This window comes from Epinephelus moara, chromosome 1 (genome assembly GCF_006386435.1).
Source record: "Epinephelus moara isolate mb chromosome 1, YSFRI_EMoa_1.0, whole genome shotgun sequence".
Taxonomy (NCBI): Eukaryota; Metazoa; Chordata; class Actinopteri; order Perciformes; family Serranidae; genus Epinephelus; species Epinephelus moara.
The window spans coordinates 31235720-31258193 of NC_065506.1; the positions used below are offsets into that span (position 1 = coordinate 31235720).

Here is a 22474-nt window from a genome sequence, read left to right on the forward strand (position 1 = left end):
ACACACAAATAACCGTGATGGGTATATGTATTAATACTACTGATGTTATAGCATTTATTTCGTAATCTACTTTGCACATTTAATTTGTCTCAAAGGCCCCTTTTGCGATATTACATTACACATTAACTTTAAGATACAAGCATTTCTTGGATTTTATTGAATTTAATCAAAATAAACATACGTATCCCATGATTATCTCTGACTGTGTGTATTTTTATTTAGCTTTCACATACTGTTCTTCCTGGAGTCCACATATTGTTTAAGATCTGTATCCACATAAAAAAGCAAATTTAAGGATTGTCTGGACATGTGCTCTCACTGAGTGGTTTTATAAAATATTCAAGGTGACATCTTGCAGAAATACGTACACACAGTATGTGAGAATTGTGACCGCACACTTTGAGGCAAATGTTGGATCAGATTCAAATGTCACTTGATTTCCCCAGGGATCAGACATTTTTGTGTAAAACATACTTGCCAAGGTAACATGTCAGGACTCAAAGAATATACATATCCAGCGTGTCTACAGATATCAGACAGTTAAATTTAATGCTTTTTAAGACCTGTTCAAAACACCTTTTAACTGAATTTAGGACAGATTTTTTGGACAAATCATAAGCACTGCAGGAAAGTAGTATATCTGTGGTCTTGTGCAGAGGTAGGTCTTATGTGGGAATATGGTTATTATAGTGAGTTAAGTCAATCTACATTTTGCCAACAGGTAAGTGAAAGTATGAAGTTAAATGACAGTATTATAGTTTTTTAAAGATTTGTAACATTAGAAATGTGGATTTTCACATAGAAAGGCTTCATTCATTTTAACAAAAATAAATTAAAAATGGATAAATGAAATTAAAGTGAAAGCCTCACAAATTCAAATTTAAGACTATTTAATTACTTTTAAAGTCTTACTGTTGTAACATTGAATTTAAGACATTTTAAGACTTTAAGGACCTGTTAGACTCCCTGATATCTTAAGGGCCTGTTCAGTCAGTGTGGTTGCAGTCCACCGATCACTGCTAATGTGGGCTACTTTTGATGAAATCTGATGACACTGCATTGGCCAATGTTTTTTGTGTCGTTTTTTTCAACAGAAAACATATAAAGTAGATCTACATTTTACAGTTGAAACACCAACAGTGCTCTCTGCTGGAAAAAGTGGGTATGTAAAGCAAACAAAGTTTCTATATGACCTCAAACACAGTTTGGCATCTCTGTAAGCTACTGTAATTTCTTGTTTCTTATTGTCTGCTATTGGCCTATATATCAGCCTCTATATAGATTGCACACTTATAAAAGTTGTTAACATTTTGTCATTAAAAAAACTATTATTTCATCCATATTTAATTAAATATTCACAACTAGTTACTGGCCCTTTCTGCATGACAAACATAACAATATACAGTAAATTACCTCTGTATTTTTGCAGGGACTTTGACAAACTTGTTCATTCAGAATTTGAATGATTTTGCAGGCTTTAATGTTTAGTGGTAGTACACTGGATTCACTGAATGTGTGTACAGTATTATAATTTGTTCAAATGGTCTCTAGGGGGTAGTAGACAACAGGTAGATGTCTGTGTATATGTGCAGGTGAAAAATATATTCCCTTTGCAGGCAGTGCCAGAGAGTCTGTGTGCTGGACTGTCCTGGTTAACGTTATTGGAAACACATTTAAACACGCTGTATTATCATAAAGGCCCATCTGGACTGGACAGTAGCCATTAACTTGCCTTGAGTAGCTCCCACATCAGGAAACCGGAAATCAACCCTATAACTTGTTACTGCGCATGCGCATGTTTCTCGTGTCTTCGACCTCTACTCAAACCGGTGAGAGCTAACCTCCTCTGTTACAAACTGTGTGTGAGTTAAATATTTAAACGTGACACTTGTGTGTACCTGTGTATCTTTGTAGCTCTGTTATCCGCAGACCTGCTCAGCTCATCTTATTTTATTACTAGCTTGTTTTTGGCGACATTGTTCGGGCTGCAGCTAATCTTGACCTTACTTGTGTGCGTCCACGTAACTTTGCACACTTTGTACTTTCTTGGGTAGCTTACCAGTTGCAGTGTCATGTAACTGTATCTGCTCATTGCTGTTTTCTGTGCATTGCTTTTCACAGACGGTAGCCACTGTATTAACGCCAGCTCCTTCGGTTGACCTGACCACTAAGTCCCGTCATAATGTACGCCTGTGCTAAGTTCGTCTCCACACCCTCTCTGGTGAGTCTGCTTCAATGAATGGAGATATCACATACACGTATACTGCCAGTGCTTTATCATGACAGCGTGTAAAAGCTGTCAGTCTGTTTTAAGGGCAGACAACCAGCAGGTTTAATGTAGCTTGTTAACATTAGCACTTAGCTATGTAGCCGTGTTTGACCCTCTGCTAAAGTCAGCTAGTGTTCACCTGCAAGGACGTCCTTGTTTTGGACACTATCAAGACAGAGCTCAGCCTGTCCATAGTATCCCACTGTGATACAGCTTATCCACCTTTTTAAAGCTAATATGGATTCAGTGTCACCTAAATTAAAGGATACTATTGAGAAGCAGCCATATTCAAGCTCATAACAGAGGGGTTTGAGCAGAATTTATCCAAAACAACCCTATTATGGGTCACTGTTGGTGTTGTTGTAAACTGGATTTTAGCCAGAGTTGACCATAGTCAGTGGTGGGAGGTTACTAAGTACATTTACAACAATACTAAAGTACACTTGCAAAATGCTTGTACTTGAATTTTTTTTTTTCATTTCAGAGGTGGGGACTCGAGTCACGACTTGAACTAAAGTCAGACTTCAGTCACAAATTTGATGACTTTAGATTCAACTTGACTTGGACTTACACACCAATGACAAGTGACTTTACTTGGACTTGAGCGTTTGACTTGAAAATATCTGGCACCTTTTCCTAAGCCCAAACATTAAGAAGTTTGTTATTTAAAAAGTGTGCCACTAGTTATTTCCTGAAGCAGCTAAAGTTGACGCTGTTCATTCCCAGCAAGCTGACACTAACCAATCCAAGACTATCCAGTCAAGTAGCGGGAGAGAACCATGAAGAACTAATGTTACGTTACTTGGCGCCAGTTGAAAAAAAATTATATGGAAGATAGTTTTGTTCATGTACAAAAACGATGTGGTGGTCGACAAAAAACGAATCGCGGTATGCAAAACCTGCAGGTCAAAAATTACAGACCCTCAACGAACTTGTTTAAACAAACAAATACAACTTAAAAAAGCAGTCATGATTTTTGTTAATTTCATACATTATTACTCTGTTGTTAAAATGGAAGTGCATTTGGTGAATAGTGCATTATTACTTGTTTAGAACTTGAAACTTGACTCAGAACTTGCCTGTCTTGACTTGGGACTTGAATGCAAACACTTCAGACTTGCTAGTAATTCGCAAAACAATGACTTCATCCAACCTTTGCTACTTTAAACTTTAACTTTACTATGTTTCAGAGAGAAATATTGCACTTTTTACTTCACTGCTGTTATTTAAGAGCTATAACTACCGTTCAAATGAAGATTTTACTCACAAAAAACATGATCACTTTAAAAAATTATGATCTATTATTACAGACTAAACTACCAAAATGTATATGAAATAGTTAAAATCAACTCAGCCTTGACCAACAACAAAATGAAAGTACTGTTTACATAAGACTACATAATGATCCAATAAAACAGTTATATAAGACTGACAGTAGCCACTCTGCATTATGAGTACTTTTGATACTTTGAGTACACTTTGTTGCTAATACTCCTGTATTTAAGTACAATTTTTTATTCAGGACTTTTACTTGTAATGTATTATTTTTGTGCTGTAGTACTATTAATTTTAGAGCTATTAATTTTACTTAAGAAATGATTTTGATACCTCTTCCACCTCTGGCCATATTTGCTAAAAGCCGAATATCATTGTAGATGAATCCACATGCTTTTAAAGCTGTCTTTAGCAGAGTAGATGTATTCTTAGCTAATTTTAAACTATACAGACATGTGTCAGTAAAACATGACTGTCTCAACTAAATGTGTCTTCTTGTTTTGTCTTGATACAGGTCCGTGCTGGATCTCGGGCGCTGTACAGACCACTCTCAGCAGCAGTAGTCTCAGATGCCAGGAAATCAGAGGTAGGCAGCTATCTCTACTGGGAATTATAACTGATTCATTGACTTTGAGTGTTCACAGAGGAGTGGCTCTCTGAAGCTATCAAAGCTCCATTAATCTACTTTGCTATTCCCATTACCTTGTATCTCACATACAAGGAGTGACAAATAAAGAACACTTTACATTTTAAAGGAAGGTAATTCAGCAGCATAGTGGTAAGTATTTGTGAAACTTCTCAACATATTTTAAGTCCATTAAAATTGGAATTTGATTTATACTTTGTTTTTTTAACCTTACTCACTTACCCTAATGCAGTACTTAAGACGTGAGGCCCAAACTGCATATGATAACACTGCTTAATGGAGCTACCCAACAAAGTTACTAAAGGAAAAAAAAAATGATGCCAACAACAGACCGGTGAGGTGATAGGATTAGAGGCTTATTGCAGCATGCCCAGTTTCCTGTTGAAGAGTATCATTAGATGTTTTGTTGTCAGCAAAAGCAAAAGCATTGCTGGCATTTGCATCAATGATAAAATCTAGCTAGCCTGTCTATTTGTCTAAAATTAGCTGCACGTGGGTTGCAACTATTGTACAAATACAATGCCAGTTTATTCACCTTTCTAAAGCTGCACAAAGTTCACTTGAGTTTTTAGCAGATCAGAGATGCAAGTTTGAAGGTAAAACCTCAGCAGCTAGTGAGGTATCAAAACGGACTGACAATGAGCAGCAACACCAGAACAAACTCTGCTGATATTTTAAGGTTACTTTGTGCAAAGAGGAGCCTGTAAATTGACTGTATGCTTTGACTTTGACTTTGTTTTGTACTAACCTCAGTATTTTTTGTGTTTCAGACTGCCTCACTCCTGGCACCACAGAGTATTGTAGCCTCCCAGCAGCAGGTGGCGGTGCGGGGGTTCCAGACCAGTGCTGTGAGCCGTGATGTCGACACTGCCGCAAAGTTCATTGGAGCAGGTGCTGCCACCGTGGGAGTGGCCGGATCTGGAGCTGGAATTGGAACAGTGTTCGGTAGCCTTATTATCGGATATGCCAGGTAAATTAAACACATCTGTCATTCTAGGACGTCTCCACCAAGGAGGGAATGTTCATGTGTCTGTGAGCACTGTCATAGAAAAAAAATATCGATTAATTTCTGTTTAATTAGTTGGACAGATATAGTTTTGGCCAAAAAACAATAATGAGCTTTAAGTTGTTCTTCACATCTGGGATTTCTGCCAGTTAGAGGGTTGTTTTTTTAATATTAATGGTAATAACTATGATACTAACATGGGAATACTTGAATCCAAATGTTTCCATGGTCAAAAATGAATTTAATTAACATTTTAAATGAAAGGAATTGAGTCTCTTAAGTGAATTTTTAAGGTCAACATAATTATTCAACATTGTCATGGGTTTGTGCTGCCTCAATGCCTTTCAGTTATTGATGGAATTATTTTGTCACATGCTAAATCCTTCTTGGGGAACACAGGGGATGTCTGCTCACTGAAACATCATGGTAGTTGTACTTTCAACACTTTGTACCTCCTGTTGGTCTCAACTGCCTCTCTCTTTCCCAACAGGAACCCCTCTCTGAAGCAGCAGCTGTTCTCGTACGCCATCCTGGGCTTCGCTCTGTCTGAAGCTATGGGTCTCTTCTGTCTGATGGTTGCATTCCTTATTCTGTTTGCCATGTAAACCAGTTAGGCTCTTGCTGCAAAGGGATACATCACAATGTTAACAAGATTTAGCAGTCTGAGATGCCCTTGAATGGTACGATGATGTCAGCTTGTTGTGCTGCCCATTCTTGTTCACTGGTGTTTCTTAAAAGATTGTAAACCAACTGTGTAAGGAACTCTGGCAAACCCAGATCATTTTAAATGGTGGTTTTTGCCATATTGTATATTTAATCAAATGTTTTTGTTAAACATGCAACCAATAACAGAAGTAAAATGTTTAATTCATAATGTGTGTTTGTGCATTTGTAAATGGTAGTGGGACTTTTTTTTTGTATGTTGATTTAGATTCAAAGTAGTATTGTGTTTCTCCTGACAAAATGGTAAGGCTAACAGTTATCTACACCAGTGTTTCCCAACTGGTGGGTCATGGTCCAAAAGTGGGTCGCGAGTCCATTCTGAATGTCAAGTTTGTAGAAAACACACTTTATTTTGACGTACACTGAATTTCCAGCACAGAGCTTTTATCTTGAAGTGCTGTTTCTTGCTGTAGAGTGAGTGACTAATGTACAGCTACTTCACAGAGACAGCACACTAGCTGGATGACATGGCCAAACACAAGTATATCACTGAATATATCAAACTGTGTAGACCTTGAACTAATGACAAAGGAGAAATATGGACCCTGTGGCTGGACCAGTTGGGAACCACTGATCTACACAAAATTTGAAATACTGGCTGTGTTGCAGCTTCACAGAATATTTTGTACCTCAACAGTCCCAGTTAATTTACAACACAGCTCAAGCTTTAAAATCACACGTGGTCTGTCTCTATTAGACCTGCAATGATGAGACAAATAGTTATCAGATTGACAGAAAATGAATAGTCACCTATTTTCATATTCAATAGTTTCTTATTTTTTTAGGCAAAAATGCCCAAATGTGACATTTCCAGGTTCTCAAATGTGAGGATCATGAATGGATAACTGAACAGGCCTACCGGGCACAGGCCAGGGGCCCAAAGTGTCAGGCGTCCCCCTGGCTTTCACCTGCAAAATGTCACTCAGCTTAACACATACTGACCAAGAAGAGACTAAAAACTGACCAGAAAGAGCTGCAAAAAAAACACTATATAACCACGAAAAGGGGCAAAACAACCACAAATAGACAAAATGTCTACAAAGAAATGTACAACAGACAAAAATGTACATGTATGTACTTCTTTTCTTTGTTTAAATGTAAAAGCGCTATATAAATAAAATGTATTATCATTATTATTAGTATTATTATTATTATTATTATTAAAAAGGAGGCAAAACCACCATAAAGCATAGGCTATGTCTTGCTCCTATGTATGCGAGCTGGTGGGGGCTTTGCATAGATGCCCAGTGTCTCAATCCGCCCATGGTGAAAACTTGCTGCCTGTCTCAGTTTTCACTTAAATTTAACATTTTTGGATTTGCAAATGTTGGTTGAACAAAACACATCTGGTGAACTCACTTTATACTCTAGGATATCAAAAGAGGGCCTTTGTCACTGTTTTCTAATGTTTTATATACCAAACGAGAAATGAATCTACAGATTAATTGATAACTAACATAATGGTTAGTTGAAGCAGTGGGCTCTATCACTATTGAAAGCTTAAGTAACGTTAGATCCAACATATTTGTCAAAATGTAGTTAATCTGACCATTAAATTCTGGCTAGCTAGCTAATGTTAGCTAAATTAAAATTATCAACGGCTTCCTGTGTGACCTTAGCAGTGTAACGTTAGCGTTCCCCACATTTGTCACCTGTTGACCAGCAGACCGCGGGCTGTATCTTCAATTTTCGTGATTTGTGTCCGTTACCTGCTTGAAATAATTTTGCCAGCACTTTTTAAAGTCAATGGTTTTGTGTTTTTGTTTTGTTTTATACACGAACCAGTAACCGCCAAAATTATGACCCAAGACGCTGCCAAGGAAAAAAAAAATCAGCCGTTGTCAAGTGGAACGAAAGACAGAGCATCTGAGTTGAAGGGGGACGGGTTTAAGTAACGGACATGTACCCGTTGGTAATGAAAGAAATCCAAACAATTGTTAAAATATATTCCGTCTCTTAGACTGTAAATATAGATAAGCGGATGTCTAAATACATAATCTCAATACATCGTATTTGCACAGCGAGGAGGCGAATTATCTTAAAAACTGAAAACCCAACGGTGACACCTCTGTGGTGTTTGTGGTCTGTTACCTGTCACACGGGTCCTGAGGTTGTCTCACAGCTGAAGGAGAAAAAAGGAGCCTCCAATAACCAGGTAAATAAACACGAGGGGTTTCTTTAGGAGGGAGTATTGCTTGTAGTTTTATTGTCTCATTGTCTGGTTTTGAATGCTGGCTTTATTAGCTGCCATGCTCTGTCACAGCTCCTGTCAAATTACATTTTGCATCTGACGTCAAGCTAGTTTAATAGCCTGTCCTCCACGTTTCAACACCTTGTTTTTACTGTCTCTGCTCACGTTTTGTAAGGACTGTTTGGCCTGAATATTGTCTGAAAAACCCATAGTAGTTCATAAAAGTTTGGACACTTTTGTTCGTCAGGAGAAGAAGAAAAAGCAGCTCACCTATTTGCCCACTAGATGGGGTAGTTTGTGTAACCTGGGGTAATTCAGGTATGCTGTAAATTATTTGGGGTCATAATGTATTTACAGAACTGATAAAAAAAAAAAAGTATTTGAACAACGTACAACTAAAGCCATGCACAGTACTGGACATTCTTCATCCAACACAGAGTCACAGTAGAGGCGACTGTTCAGTTACAGTATGGGCTTGTTATTGTGTAATATTCTAAATAGTATGAACAATAACGTAAAAAATCGCCTGATAAAGAAAGAACATAATTTTAATATTAGCATCATTGTACTGATAACAGAAGCATGAGAGGTCTTGTTACTTTTCATCGTAGAAATATCGAGCTGCCACTGCAACACACAGTAAGCCACTGAGGTAGTGTAATCTTATTAACACCATATGATAATAATAACAACAATAATAGTAATAATGATGATAAAACACTGGATGAATATAGGGTTTTTCTGGATACCCAAAGATGCTTTACAGAGATCAAGAACAACAAAACAAAAAAACAAAGATGAAATAATCCATAAGAAGAGAAACGATGCAGAGTGGGAGAAGAAGAACAGTTTTTTATAGGTTCTAGGCAGACTGTCACTGGCCAGATATGGCCTCCTCTAAAACGTAGACTTATGTTCCCGATTTTGAAAAAATCTAGGACAGATCAGGACTGCAACAATTTATTTCTATAGCCAGCATTAAGAAATGGAGATGAAACAAACAAAAAAGGGGAATACTGTAATATATTAAAAACTACGGCTGACTGCCTTTCATTTGGCCCAATTGCAATCAATTAGTTAATCTTGTATGACTTATGGAGCTCTCGTGTACATGTCATGTAGCCATTTAAACTCTATAACTGCATGTACTTGTCATTTCTGACAGAACAGATTTTACACTCATTATCCACCAGGGGTAGCTAGTGTACAAGACAAGGGACAGCAGTTTTTTCAGCCTGAGTTCAGGAACTTTAAGGAAAAATCCACCTTAAACTAGAATGTATATCTTAATTTTACAGTGGCTTTGGTCAGTAAACTGTTAAGATGGAAGTTGAAATGTGGAAACTTTAACAGAGTATTTCAACAGGAGATATTTTTGGGATTTGGTCACTTGATGTTTATTGTTGATATTTAGGTCCAAAAGATTTTTACTTGAATAGGACTCAGCTGTAAAAAATTAAGCACTGTCAGAGTCTACTTTAAGGATGCTCCCTAATTTTGGGCTTCATTTTCACTAAAATCTGTAACAGGTAACAAAAAGGCTCAGAAAAGAAAGATCTTCATGTCAGCCAGTACTGGACCTCTTTGACCAGCAGTATAGTCAGGAACTTGGAGACTTGTGGGCACCTGCGAGGTAAATTACTTTCTGAAATAATTATCACAGTGTACACATGGACAGCATTTGTACACTTCCTGCTTTTCTTTTGCAGAGCGGTGCTTCTGGACCCTCGCTCTTGGCAGTATGGTGTTATGCTCAACCGCTTCAGCGTTGTGACAGGCATCACACAGATTCTTCAATCCCAGGGTTTTTCCACATTGCTTCCGCAAACAGATGCCTCAACATCGCTTTATAATGGCCCCTCAACAGCGTCAAATTCTAAACACCAGGCAGGAACAGACTCTTTGTTGCCACCTGACTACATCTCCAAGTGCCCTCCTAATGCCTCCCATCTGCAACCTGACAGCACCTCTCATGCGCTCGGTCAAGACCTTCAATCAGAGCCTTCACTCAGTTTGCTCCGTCCTACATTGCAATGTTACATCCATCCATATCCGCTGCGGTTTCCCTCTCCGGCTCACAGGCCTGGCCAGCTGAAGCAGTACTACCTCCTGAATGCTGCCTCCCTGCTTCCAGTGTTGGCTTTGCAAGTCAGAGATGGGGAGAAGGTTTTGGATCTTTGCGCTGCTCCTGGAGGCAAAGCCTTGGCCATAATGCAGTGTGCCACCCCAGGTAATAAAAGTATTTTTTTAGGGACTTTGCAAACTTTTGTTTGATTTTACTTTTATAATGCAGATGTTTAAAATAGGGGCTTTAGTACAGTTTTAAAACAAGGTCGTAGAGGATGAAAGAAGGGTAGTATAACTTACGTTTTACACTGCTGAGTGTATACATCAAGTTATAACTTTGTGTTGAGTTAAATATTGGGTTTTAGTATTTATAATAATCTTATTTACCCAACTCATATAATAAATAAATGCAAATAGTTATACTTTATTAGAGGCACCAAATCATGTCTACATTGTGTTACAACTGCAGATTTCTTTTCTTCTAAGATTGGGGTGTTTAGTAGCAAGATCTTTTCATAAAAACATCTTGTTGAATTTTGTTTTTAAAGCGAAGGTTCAATTTTTTTTTGCAGTGTAGTTGTACCACCAAGGAAGCAAAAAAAAAAAACAGGAAAATGTGCTTCACCCACCTAAAAAAAAAGTCAATATGAGTTTAAGTGTACACTTTATTTAATATATTTTCACAGCTTTATCTCCCTCTCTGACAGCGCTTTTTGATGGGGAATTGAATTGAAAGTCAAACTTATTCATGCTCTTTTAAAAGCCAGAATCCGCTGACAAAAATTGCAATCTGACCTTGCTGGATGCAGGAGTTGCTGGTCTACCACTGCCTCAATCACTTAGTTTGTGCTATTGTGTGACTTTGGTGGTTTAAAAGGTAAGTTCTGATTCACCAAAGTTACACAATAACACAAATAACGGTACTCCTGTCTGCCTCTCCAAACTGTGGGCACACTTACTGTCATCTCCAGTAGGTAATAATACACTGACTATGAAATAAACCACTCGTACAACCCCCCTTGCAGTTGAATGAAAGGAATATTTTTGTCTGCTGTGAAAAGCCTATTTGCACTGAATACTAATAATATGTAATGCTGCCCTGTGTTGTGTTCCAGCACTCCTCTGCTGTAATGAACCAGACCCACACAGACGGGACTGGCTGGCCAAAACCCTGGAGTCTTTTCTGCCTCGCTCACTAATCAGCAGAGTGATTGTGTCTGCACAGGATGGACGGTCATTTGGGCAGAGTGAAGCAGGAACATATGACAAGGTGGGGAGAGTTGTGTTTATGGCAGCATGTGACTGAAATTTTGCTTCAGTGTCCAACAAATTGAGGGCTTTCAAGGCCATGGTTGGAACTGAATGAGAACAACAAGCCTTTGAACAGAAGCTAATAAGCCCAGCGGAAGAGAAGAAAACCATTTATACAAAACTGGAGCCAAGGATAGGCAGATAAATGGCTGGGAGGTTTCAAAGGACTCAAAGTGACTGATAATGGACCAAAATATATAAAAAAAGAAAAGCACAAAATGAAAAGGTTGAGAGTAAAGGGCTGTTAACCATAACATTAACTATAAATACAGTATATCGTTGTAAACATGGTTCTAACTCAAGATGATGACGAAGTCCACAACAACTATAACGACGACTGTGAGCGATTTGATGAACGATAGAAACCGTATCCATTTTCTTAAGCTGCTGACACAGCTGGAGCTTGCACCGAGTGCTTGGCGCCACTGTTTACATCATCAGTGTTGATGCTCACATCCTTATCTTAAGTTAGCGTAATAGTCCTCTTGGTTCTTGGTGTGGACAGCCCTTAAGACAGAGGTGTGAACAAAGGCTGAAAGGCATTAGAGTAGCACAAACGGAATGCACAGATTTGTGGGAAGATTCTCAGCTAAGGTGTAAAGTTTCAGGGCTTATGTGTGGGGAAAATATAACACTTAGTTTGATTACTTCTCAGACCTGCAGCAGTTGCCTTGTCGTCTGCCTTTTCCGTCATTAACTATTAACATTTTCCTACTCTTTCCCTTTTGCTTTTTATCTTTGACCCCGCCTGTCTCTCAGTGCCATTCCACGCTTGAACTCTTTGACTCAGAATCTGAACTACTCCCTTCCCTCACTCCCTCTGTTGCAGGTTTTAGTCGATGCTCCATGTTCTAATGACAAGAGCTGGTTGTATTCTTGCAGTAGCCAGCAGGGGGAACACAGACTGAAGGAAAGAGCCAGGCTGCCTGCACTCCAGGCTCAGCTGCTTAGGTAAGTCCAATTCCCAACATAGAAGACTGTCTGCTATGTGTTGCCCTTGTAGACCTCTCCTGTCTTCCTGAATGTTTTTTATATGTTGGCCAAACTGGTAATGGAACATTCCCCTGTGCTGTACAGTTATACATAGAATAATGTCAACACTATAGAACAATTCAGCTCGTTAACGTGAATTTCAAAGCAAATAAAAACAACTAGTTAATGGAGGCTGTATCATATGTGGTCAGTACCAGTCTAAAGATAGTAAAATTATTTGCTGTGTTGAGGGAGGAGATGCTTAACAGGTATATATTGTATATTAGTGGTGACAATTTGTGTGCAAATTAAAGGGACAGTTCACCCCTAAATCCAAAATAAATAGTTTTCCTCTTACCCATAGTGCTATTTATCAATCTAAACCATTTTAGCGTGAGTCATCGAGTGTTGGCAATATTAGCGGTCCAGATGTCTGCCTTCTCTCAATTGTAATGGAACTAGATGGCACTCAACTTGTGGTGCTCTAAGTGCCAAAACAATACATTTGAAAAACTCAACAGCAGTGTCTCTTTCCACACATCGTGACCCGGTTACTCAAGATAATCAACAGACCTTGTCGTGCCCACTTCCTTCTCCATGGTGATACGGTTGTTGGGTGTAGTTTGGTAGAGTGAACATTGTTTCTGCATGAAACTGCTCATATCAAGGTCTGTGGATTATCTTAAGTAACTGAGAATGACGTTGCTGTTGAGTGTTTCAGACTGTTTTTTTGGGCACTTTGAGCACCACAAGCAGAGTGCTATCTAGTTTCATCACACTAGAGAGAAGGCAGACATCTCTATGGCTGATATCGCCAACAATCTAGATTGATAAATAGCACGAGAGGTAAGAGGAAAAATATGTATTTTTCATTTGGGGGTGAACTGTCCCTTTAATATTGTCCAGCTTTGTAGAATATGTGAAATGCTCATTTAGATTCCTCAGAGTTAAAAGAACACAAAACCAGACATCATCTGTTTTCTTCCACTCATTCTTCTAACCTGCTGCATACATTACCCACAATGCAACTCGACTGTTTAGTCAGAGATTCAGGTGTGTTATGCTAGTAGCAGATAAAGTAGCCTCTAGCCGCTGGTCTCAGCAGAGATAATGACCAGGCTACAGAGATCTTTCTCACCCCTCACAGAGAAGTTTATGTCAGTGTCAAACTTGTAGTCTTCATCCCCTACCAACACTGACTCAAGTGACATCACTTGAGGCAATTTATCACCCTTCACACAGCTCCCTCTGGAGCCACAAAGGGCTTTATACAGCTTTTTTTCACATATGGAATAGAACTCCCAGAGACCTGTAAACAGACTGTGATGTGCAAAATTGATGGAGCTCTCTTTTAATGTCCCTTGTCATGAAGTGCATTATTTGTGTACACTTTCCAGGTCTGCACTGTCAGCAGTGCGTCCAGGGGGCGTTGTGGTCTATTCAACTTGCACTCTGTCCAGCTCTGAGAACTGTGCTGTGGTTGAGACTGTGCTGAATGACTGTCCTGAGGCTGTACCCGAAGACCTTTGGGAGGAGATTGCCAGTCCTTTATCAAAATACTTTACATTTAGTCCTGCTCACTCTGGTCATGGACAGACACCTCAAAAGCCATCCCCGCAGCCACAGAATGGCACTTCGTCCTCTTATCATCACAGACTTGGCATTTTAGTGGTCCCTCAGCCCGGCAAGACCTGGGGACCCATGTTTTTGTCTCGGATTAGAAGAAGGAAATAGTGTGTGGATCCTCCTGTGCAGAAAAGATATGTGGAAACAGATGACTAAACATGCATGTTTCTTTTGTTGGACTTTTGTTACTCGTGGGTTTTTGAAGATGCAAGTGGAAGTTGCTTGTTTCTCAATCACACAAACTGGCAAACAGACTAATTCACATTTAGCACACTGAAAACTCTGCACAGTGCCAACCACTGATGGGCGGACTGATCCGAGTTGATACATTTAAATGTATCGAGCCTTTTTAACCTTTCCAGTTTTTGCAAAATATGGTGTCAGTTCCTCAGTGACACCCCATTACAGTACATGCACGTTCGACAGTTGGTGCTGCCTGCTCCACAAAGTCTCTGTTCAGTTCATTATCAGTCATCATGTATTAATAAAGATCAAATATTCATTTTAATGCATTGATTCAGTGTCCCACTGGTGCGTAGGTAGGCCATGCAAGCTCACGATCTGCGGTTCTTTTGGGAGGCACGTAGCAGACGTCCCACTTACCTCCGCGGTCTTGTGCTGGATTCATGTGTTGTCGGAATAATCTGAAAAAGTAGTTATTTATTCATTTTCTGTAACCGCTTATCCTCGCAGGGTGGTAGTGTGCAAGAGGCTGACACATAGAGACAACCGTTCACACTCATATTCACACCTACGGGCAATTTAGAGTCACCGAGTAAACTAACCTGCATGTCTCTGGACTGTGGGAGGAAGCCAGAGTACCCTGAGAAAACCCCGATGACATGGGCGACTGGCCGGTGGATTCGAAACCAGAACCCTCTTGCTGTGAAGCGTCAGGCCTGACGACTACACCGCCATGCTGTCCTTGAAAAAGTAGTTCCCAATTTTATTTCATGGCTCACCTGATCTGCTTCCTGCTCTTCGTTATCATCGTGTTTCAACACTCTGAACAATAAAACACAACACATCTACACTTTGTAACGTCCGTGCTGTTTCCATATTACAACATAAAGCTCATCAACACATTGAAGTTGGAAGAACAACCATCTGAGGAGCATGTGAAAGCACAGTTGGCCTTGGCCGAGGTCTCGACTTGAGTCTGATTCAATCGGTCCTCGCTCGTTCATTCAGTGCCATTGCTGCACTATGATACAGCACCTTATGGATTCATGAGCACTTGAAAGTTCGACAGGCTGACCCGGTACATTTGCAATACAAAAAAAATTAATTAGTTCATTTCCGCCCACCTCTAGTGCCAGCCTGTGCTACTTATAGAGGAGGAAATTAACAGTAGCAGCAGTTAATACAGGTAGATGTGAGCGTGTCAATGTCTCCACATGCAGGCAGAGATGATACGTTTACTGCCCCAAAGTGACACAAAGAAAAATCAGTAACTGCAAGTTCAGTTGTTTTCTTTTAGCCTCTGCAACCCAACTCCTTTTTATTTATTCTTTATTATTATTATTTATTGTTTTTGGCGACTGTGGAAAGTACTGACACTGCAGATGGGCAACGAGGTGATATCGACTGAGCATGATCTTTAAGTGCCTCACATTAATAACTCTGTGTCCTCGTCGTATAATAAAATTGATAATACTATAAGACTGCGATATTCTACGATGTAAGATTGCAATATTAAAAATTCATTCACTGTTTATTCTATCAGGAATCAGAATTAGAAAAAGGTTTATTGCTGAGTTGATTTTCACTTGCAAGAAATTTGCCTCGGTGCTTGGTGCATGCAACAAACATATCAAGAGGATATAAAAATGAAGGCAAAGGGTGTGCATGTGTGTTTTATTCGAGTTTGTGTGAGTTTTAGTGTGTTAATACTCTTTGAGTGGTAGTTAGAGCAGGAGAGATGACATTACAAGACTTAGCACTGCAGAAGCTCACACTCAGAACCTCCATCCTCCAAGCCTTAAGTCAGTGAATCAGGTTCATTAAATTTTGATTGCCTCTTGACTTGAGTCATCCCTGAATCTTATAAAAGTTTCTGTCTGAACACTTATGGATGATATTTTTATTGGCCTATGTTTGTTTTTAAATATCTTATGGTGCCGTAGCACTAAAGCAAATGTCTTCAGACTTGACACACTCAACAGGGGGCTAAAAGTTTCCTGTCTGAGCGATTAGTTTAATAACCAGAAAGAGCAGTAATGATATTATTAACACACAGTTTCTCTTCCCTCATCCCTGCTATTCCCTCCATGCATTGTCCCGCTCTGAATTAACACATGCTTCAAGTCTCACCAGCAGTAATCTTCCATCTGTCATCATCATACCTCCCCTCAGTGTGATTGAGACAGCGGTTTCATCTCTTATAGTGGCTCATTACCTGGGTGGACTGTTCTTGTGTCATGCTTGAGTGAAAAGTAGACTATTTCATTGCGGTGTTGTAGCTTTTCATCAGGCCATGATTGCTCAGTCCAGAAGCCGAAAGGTGTTTTGAAAGTAACTGTAGACAATAACACACAAGAATTCATTTTTTTTTTTTACCATTTTGAACATAACAGACTGACAAAGTATGCCGTTGCACAGGCAGTTATGTGTGAAAACCCTTATTTCTTCCTCCCAAATATATAAGGCTGGTGCTTCTGGGTGCACCTATGAGACACTGTCAAGGATGTGATTGCTGAAATAGGAGAGCTACAAGAGCCTCGCACCGGTTTCATCCGACTACTCCGCGTGGCCATAGACACAAGCATTATTGGGTGCATTTATATGGCTATTTTTATTGGCTGTCCTACTTTTGCTCCACTTCTGCGTGTCTTTGAAAAAGTAGCTTCGGTCTCTGATACGAGTGCATCATTACACCTCCGCCACGGCATCAACACGACTTAAAAGTGGCGAGATGTGGAGATGAAGTGGGGCTTCATTGGGGTTAACCATGTTGCTGACCTTTGTGTGAACTCCGGTTTGTTGATGTTCCCCATATTGCAGTGTTTCCTCAAGGGGAGAATCTCTAAGCAGCTTTTCCTCCACTTCAAAGGGAGAGAATGTAGGCCTGCTTTGCATAATCAGGTGGGGAACAGCTTTTTGCCAGAGAGGCAGGAATTAATTTGTGGCACCGCCAGATGTAATCATTAAAACCCTAGTCATTGACTATAAAGGGAGGGGGAGGAGGAGGAAATGGAGGCTGGAATTGTAGAACAGTACACAGAATGAGGAAGAGATACGGAGCGCTGGATGGTCCTGAATGCCAGAGGACACCATAGCTAAGCAGGCTAATCTGGTCTGAGCTCTGTTAAACAAGAATGGCATTTTGCAGTCTGGTAACAGTCAGCACTGTCGCTCTGTTTTTATTTGGTATGTACATTACTATTTCAGCAGTGTACACAGTGATGAAAAGAGATCAGAAAAACAGTTATTTAAGCAGCTGTATGCTGTATGCCAGTCTTACTGAAGGCCATTTAGCAGCATGTGTAGGTTTTAAAGCTTCACTCACAGCCTGTATTGTATGGCTCAGTCTCACTGCTGTCATTAACTCCTCCAGCAGCAGGCAACTGTTTTCAGCAAAAAACAAAACTCACTGTACTCTAGTTGCTCAGCACCAAACAGCAGACGGAGTTAGTGATGAAGTTGTTAGTTTTTTCGTATCTGCTCAAACTATCCCTGCATTCACACAACATTAAATAAGGAAGACAACCTGTGAAGAAAATTCACTCCTGCGCCTCTAATAGCCAAATCTGGCCTGTGATAGGGTGCTGGATGGCCCACCAACCATTTGCTAATTCACAATGAAAGTAAAGGGATTCACACTGGGATTTTTTTTTTATTTGAATGTTAATAAGACGCCAGAGTGCATTAAAAAGCAAATAAAATAGAGCTTGTTAATTTTTAAAAAAAGTGTATTCAAACTGAAAGCACAAAGTGAAAATACTGATACTAATAAAACTTAAGCATATACATACGCCGACACCAACATATACACTTAAACACATGGCTGCACATACACTCCCATACACACAATAAGTCTATCAACTATCAGGAAAGGCCAGTGTATTAAAGACATGAACAGAGTCAGCTAATCTGATGCTCAGTGGGAGGCTGTTCCAAAGCCAAGGAGCAAGTACTTCTAAGATGCAGACTAGCAGACCTGAAGGGCCTGTTTTGACGGTACAGTGTGAGAAGCTCAGTTATACTCTGGCCAGATCATTGAGAGCCTTGTATGTGATTAAAATAACTTAAAAATGGATTCTATAAGAGACTGAAAGCCAATGCAGGGAAATTAAAAATAGGTGTGATGTGGGAGGATTGTTTTATCTTGGTCAAAAGCCTAGCTAGTATTAGCCAAATCATGCACAAAAACAACCAATCAGAGCTGAGAAGTCTCTCGCTCAGCTGTCAATCATGTCAATCACAGCTCATAAACTGTGGTCAAACTCTCAAAATAGGCAGCGCGATCAAGTATGAATCAAGACTCTGTTATTGCATTGCTTATTTCTCACCGCAAATATTTATAGAAACATATTTTAGTGTACTGTTTGGCTGTGAAATGAGAAACTTGGTCCAGCTAGTGGGCAGTGCATGGTTCTATATGAGGCTATTTTCCCAATTTTGCATTCATTATTCATATTTGATCAGCACTGCCTAGTTTGACAGTTTGACCACAGTTCATAAACAGTGATTGACAACATTGACAGCTGCATTAGAGACTCCTTGACTCTAAGTGGTTGTTATTGGCGCACTGCAGTAGATTCTGCCGTGTCCCATTAGAAGCAGTCGGCAGAAAAGAGGGGACATGATTTTTTCTCAGACTACTTCTTTCAGAATAAAGTGACAGTTTCAGGAATGTTATTTTCATAAAAGTTACCCACAGTAGTTTTAGTGTTTTGGAGTTATAAGGTACAAAACACACTATGATATATGCACACACAGGATACTATACAGAACATCACTGACTTAGAAAAGTTTATTCAGCATTTGTGCTGCTAAAATCCAATCGGATTCAACGCACAATAATCACACTGTCAATCGGATATTTTCCCCCTTGTGACAAATGTTTAACTTGAGGCGTTTGACACTGAATGTGCCAGACAGTTAACAAGTGGGTCTATAGATTTAGTACCTTTTGGGGTATCCATCACTCATTTCAAACGTCATCATTTGTCAATATTCCATTAGTGGAAGTGAGAGACCAGGATTGCTGCTCTTGATTGATTGTCACACCACTAATCTCTGAGGGGAAAAAGTCTGCAAAGAATGAATACTTATAGAGGTCAAGTTAAACTGTTTGTCCGTGTGTTAATTAGGCTACAGCATTTTACAAGAACAAACATGAGGTATTATAAAAGACAAGGACAAGCACACACTGCTGCAAAGAATAAACAAGCCCAGCAAGAAAACCTGAGGTTAGCAGTCTTGGAAACACATAATGGACTAGGACTGGGCCCAACAACTACAGTACACCTGCGATGCAATCCTTAAAAAAAAAAAAAAAAAAAAAAAAAGCTGCTNGATGCAATCCTTAAAAAAAAAAAAGCTGCTCAAGTCATCATCTTGCCACTTCTGGCTACATACGTACATGATGAACTAGCAGCCAATGTGAAACCACCACCTGTGACACTCCAGAGGATGACAGTTCTGATTAATTGTAAGTTGTTGTGTAATCCAAATGCAACACATAACACAGAAAATATTTTTTCAAGGCTTTTATTTGAGGACAGAGTGAAAGAAAATTTCCTGTCATGTGTTTTATGGCCTGGGGAGACATCGGGCGGCATCAATGTCAGCAGAGACAGACAACGCCAGAGGAAAATTAATGGGAGGGAAAGTGAGAGGGTAACTGAAACAACTTCAAGATAAACAGACATATTTATCCTTTTATCTACTGTTTGTCTGTCAAACACACTGCCTCTAAATGTGAAAGAAACTCCAAAGAGAAGTAAAAGTTTGTTTTGTTTGTTTGGGGACTTAGCAGAGAAATCAGAAATCCTTTATTGATCCCTGGAGGGAAATTGTGATTCGCTGCAGTTGCTCTGATATATAGCATGTATAATTATAGGGAAGTAGTTTGAACATAAGAAGTATGTAAAAACAGAAATATGTGCATTATGCCACAATGTATAACACTAGTATGTAAAGTCTTAGAAATATAAAGATATGTGTATCAAGCTGCACTGTACAACACAATATATATAACCCGAAAAATAAGAATATGTACAATATGTGCATCATATGTTAAATACACATTGGAGAGTAGTGTAAGTAAGAATGAATTAGGACTCCAGCATAATACTGAAAATGTATACTAGAGTGTGTCTTTGAAAGCATTCATTTCTTTTCTGTAACCGCTTATCCTGTTAGGGATCGTGGGGGCTGGAGCCTATCCCAGATGACATTGGGTGAGAGGCAGGGTTCACCCTGGACAGGTCGCCAGACTATCACAGGGCTGACACATAGAGACAGACAACCATTCACACTCACATTCACACCTACGGCCAATTTAGAGTCACCAGTTAAGCCTAGTTCACATTACACGATTTTCACCCCGATTTTGACGTCGCAGAGGATCTTGAGAGCCACCTTGGGTCGGAGGTGAGTTGGCAGATAGTCTGCCACGACGAGTCCTCATGTGTGAACAAGACTACGAGCAAGGCTTGCTCTCTAAACGTAACCTTTCTCTATATATATATCCGTCTAGTAAGTTATTTAATAAACGCATGATAGTCGCTTCTTTTGGGCTTGTTTCCATAGCCCTGGTTACTTGTTTCTCTCCCAAGATCTGGCAACACTGACGGCAAGCAACAACAACGACGGTGTCCATAGGATCACAGGGAGCGTTTGGACCCAGGCCCTGGAGGCAGATCTGATTCAACACTTGGAAGAATATCCATGCCTTTACGATGTGTCGTCTCCAAGTTTGGTGACATCACCGCGTTATCTGGGGCGGATCTTTCTCGGTGGAGAAATCTTGTGGTGTGCACACACAGATCGTAATGCAGTTGGCGAGACTCCCGTTGACAGAAATGCATGTCGCCAGGTATGAACACTCAAAAGATTACGATAGTCTCCACGACGCAAAATCAGGGTGAAAAGATTACGATAGTCTCCACGACGCAAAATCAGGGTGAAAATCGTGTAATGTGAACTAGGCTATAACCTGCGTGTCTTTGGACTGTGGGAGGAAGCTGGAGTACCTGGAGAAAACCCACGCTGACACAGGGAGAACATGCAAACTCCACACAGAGGGGCTCCCCCACCCTGGGTTTGAACAAGGAACTCTCTTGCTGTGAGGCAACAACACTAACCACTGCACCACCGTGCCACAGAGCTTATATAAAACTGTACTTGAATCATAGTTGGGTAATATTTAAATTTTGTTAAAAGCAACAGGGTTGGCTACAGTTTGTCTGACCTATTTTTTGTTTGTTTTTTTGTACCTCATATCGTAGTTTAGAATTTCCTCTAAACTTGTTTTAATTCAAAAGGGACTCATGGGCAAAAGATAAAAGCACCCGAGCATCAAGAGCACTTCAAGACTAACTGCAGTATGGGCACTGATAAACTACACTAGGAGGAGATGTGTGTAGTTGTCCCTCCCGCAGACCTTTGTGAGCCTCAGCAGCTGCGATGAAGAAGACATCCATAACAGCTGCACTAAGAAGACAAAGCACAGGCTCAACAGACTGAAGGCAGGACAGATTACTCAGGCCCGGACATTCATTCATCCTTTGAGGAAAAGACAGAATTGATCGCGAGATATAAAAACTAAATAAAAGCCTTGGACAGTCTTGCAGCGAAATGGGATTTGGGAGAAAACTACTAGGGCCTTTTTTCAGTTTTAAGAATCAAGTCATCACTCTCCCACAAATGAAATGCAAATTGGAACAGCAAATCGGTAAAACTGGGAGCAATTATGGCAATTTAGAATGCGAGTTTACACTTCTGACCACTTAAACAGCAACTATTCCAACAGTGACTCACAATCATGGTTTAAAGGCTCGTAGAGCAGAATTACAGCGTGGTTTTTCCACATCATGAAATACGTCACGACCAGCCAAAATATTCTTGTAAATATTTGAGGTACTGACCTCTGCTTTTTTTTTCTTCTTTTTTTTAAATGTACTGTGAATGAGTTTTGGATAAATTAATCCCTAATTTATCACCAGTGTCCTGTGTGAAATATTCTGAATTTGTGTTTGTATGCCCTCTCTTCTCTTACAAATGTGTTCATTGTTGCTAGATGCAGCGTGTTGATTGGTTAGCTGACGTGACAAGATAACGTATGAAGACGGCAAGTTTTCACAGGAGTCAGTTAGTAAAGGTTGAACGGTGCTCACGGCTCATTGCATGGACAGCACTAGCTTGCTGTCCTGCCCCCAA

General features: G+C 39.8%; 2 protein-coding genes across 5 annotated transcripts; both read left to right on the forward strand.

Moving 5' to 3' along the window:
- Positions 1–1699: 1699 nt before the first annotated feature.
- On the forward strand, positions 1700–6070 carry LOC126394067 (ATP synthase F(0) complex subunit C3, mitochondrial-like). 4 transcript variants are annotated; one of them, XM_050050652.1, is made up of 5 exons: positions 1700–1829; positions 2122–2221; positions 4059–4130; positions 4961–5160; positions 5687–6070. In XM_050050652.1, exons 2-5 carry the CDS (start codon positions 2183–2185, stop codon positions 5799–5801), a joined length of 426 nt encoding a protein of 141 aa, XP_049906609.1. In that variant the 5' UTR covers positions 1700–1829; positions 2122–2182; the 3' UTR covers positions 5802–6070. The 4 variants fall into 4 exon arrangements, with proteins under 4 accessions (XP_049906609.1, XP_049906618.1, XP_049906625.1 ...); XM_050050661.1 differs by having other exon boundaries at positions 1806–1862; XM_050050668.1 differs by lacking the exon at positions 1700–1829 and adding an exon at positions 1834–1858.
- Positions 6071–7802: 1732 nt separating this feature from the next.
- Positions 7803–15188, forward strand: nsun3 (NOP2/Sun RNA methyltransferase 3). The gene is made up of 6 exons (XM_050045193.1): positions 7803–8074; positions 9640–9743; positions 9820–10340; positions 11293–11447; positions 12318–12439; positions 13858–15188. Exons 1-6 carry the CDS (start codon positions 7901–7903, stop codon positions 14192–14194), a joined length of 1413 nt encoding a protein of 470 aa, XP_049901150.1. The 5' UTR covers positions 7803–7900; the 3' UTR covers positions 14195–15188.
- Positions 15189–22474: the final 7286 nt, after the last annotated feature.

What these genes read in the sequence shown, in the direction of transcription:
- LOC126394067 (XM_050050652.1), top strand. Translation starts at nt 2,183, where the DNA reads ATGTACGCCTGTGCTAAGTTCGTCTCCACACCCTCTCTG. An exon ending in TCGTCTCCACACCCTCTCTG is followed by an intron (nt 2,222 to 4,058) that starts GTGAGTCTGCTT and finishes GTCTTGATACAG; the next exon opens with GTCCGTGCTGGATCTCGGGC. An exon ending in CTTATTATCGGATATGCCAG is followed by an intron (nt 5,161 to 5,686) that starts GTAAATTAAACA and finishes CTTTCCCAACAG; the next exon opens with GAACCCCTCTCTGAAGCAGC.
- nsun3 (XM_050045193.1), top strand. Translation starts at nt 7,901, where the DNA reads ATGTCTAAATACATAATCTCAATACATCGTATTTGCACAGCGAGGAGG. An exon ending in AAGGAGCCTCCAATAACCAG is followed by an intron (nt 8,075 to 9,639) that starts GTAAATAAACAC and finishes AATCTGTAACAG; the next exon opens with GTAACAAAAAGGCTCAGAAA. An exon ending in AATGCAGTGTGCCACCCCAG is followed by an intron (nt 10,341 to 11,292) that starts GTAATAAAAGTA and finishes GTTGTGTTCCAG; the next exon opens with CACTCCTCTGCTGTAATGAA.